The following is a 1436-nucleotide window of genomic DNA, read 5'->3' on the forward strand; positions in this document are numbered from 1 at the left end:
GAAATTAAAGAAAATTTGTAAGATGTGACTGATTTCATGGCTATTTTATTTTATTCCTTTAAGATAAAAAGCTAGTCACTTCTATGTGATTTATGTTTTTGTTACAATATTCAACTTAATTTTGACAAAGCTAATATTAGTATGGGTAACTCTCTTTAGATATATAAATATTCAAAGTTATGTTTAACTCAACTTTCTTTCTTCTAACCCAAATTTTTTCCTCCTCTTAACTTACCCTAAAATCCTACAAGCTACATAATTAAGGGCACATAAGGGCACAGAAAATAATAATCTAATCAGTCAAAATCTTTTTAGTTTCAAGCCTATCTCATCTAAGTTCTAAGCATGAAAACTCCTAAACATGTTGGAGATCCATCAGAAAGAACACAAAGCTGGAGTTTATAATACTGATGATTGTAGCAAATATATCCTAAATGGCTACACATCTGTATGTTAGTGGAGAACAATCCTGCTTTCCAAAATGCAAATGATAGGCCAACCTTATACTCTTATGCAAGATTTTCCTGCCTTACTTCAACCTGGAGATTTGCATAGTTCTAAAGATAATAATCCATTTTTAACAGAAATTAATACTATATATCTTCAAATTACAAAATATGTGCTATGATGATTTCATATTCCAATTTTCCATAATATATATAAATAGCCTTAAACAAAATACTGAACATATAGCAAGAAAATAATGTATACATACTCTCCTTAGTTCATGCATATTGCTCTCAGTACAGAACAGTGGCTCATCATGAATCAGCAAGAACAAAATACAGTTACAAGAGAAATTAATAAAATAAACCATGCATTTTGGTTTTAGTTGGTAAACAACACACGTTTCCACTTAGTTCTTAGTTCATCAATTATCTAGTACAGAAACGAGAGCAACTTAGTATCCGTTAGAAATGAAAGATTTATACAATCCCCTCAATTCTGATTCTTGCAATATTTCTTGTTTTATACTTTGAGGTATGGAAAGTGCAAATTTCAGAATCCCATCTAATAACCCAGTATATTTCCTGAAATATGTTCATATACACATAACAGTGCAAACATCTACTCCAGTCAATACATCACAATGTAAACATACCTTTCATTTTCCAAAGTCTCAACCAAAAACACCCTGACAACCACCAATGCTATATTCTTGGTAACTTACCTGTATACCGAAGACTCTTTCCATATAAGACAGTCCAGAAGAATGGCACAGACTTGACTGGTATCGCTTTCCCCAGCATGTTAAGGGCAGCTGTGCTACCATGGCCATGAGCAACCTGCCAGTGACCTATGGCCACTTTCTCCCCATCATGAAGGAAGAGTGGGAAGGAGGCTATGTCACCCCCACAGTACACATCAGCTATGTTGGTCTCCAAGTGCTGGGAAGAAATAATGATCTACTGGTATCAAAGCTTGTAATTAGATTT

At 33.6% G+C, this 1436-nt stretch overlaps 1 protein-coding gene across 1 annotated transcript in view; it reads right to left on the bottom strand.

The window, feature by feature from the left end:
• LOC119585222 (apoptosis-inducing factor 3-like) overlaps positions 1-1436 on the bottom strand; it is a 10160-nt gene that overhangs the window by 3399 nt on the left and 5325 nt on the right. Inside the window, exon 10 of the mRNA XM_037933878.1 lies at positions 1172-1388. Coding sequence (XP_037789806.1) covers positions 1172-1388 — 217 coding nt within the window. The remainder of the gene's footprint in view (positions 1-1171; positions 1389-1436) is intronic.

The sequence above is a fragment of the Penaeus monodon genome, chromosome 19 (genome assembly GCF_015228065.2).
Source record: "Penaeus monodon isolate SGIC_2016 chromosome 19, NSTDA_Pmon_1, whole genome shotgun sequence".
Classification (NCBI taxonomy): domain Eukaryota; kingdom Metazoa; phylum Arthropoda; class Malacostraca; order Decapoda; family Penaeidae; genus Penaeus; species Penaeus monodon.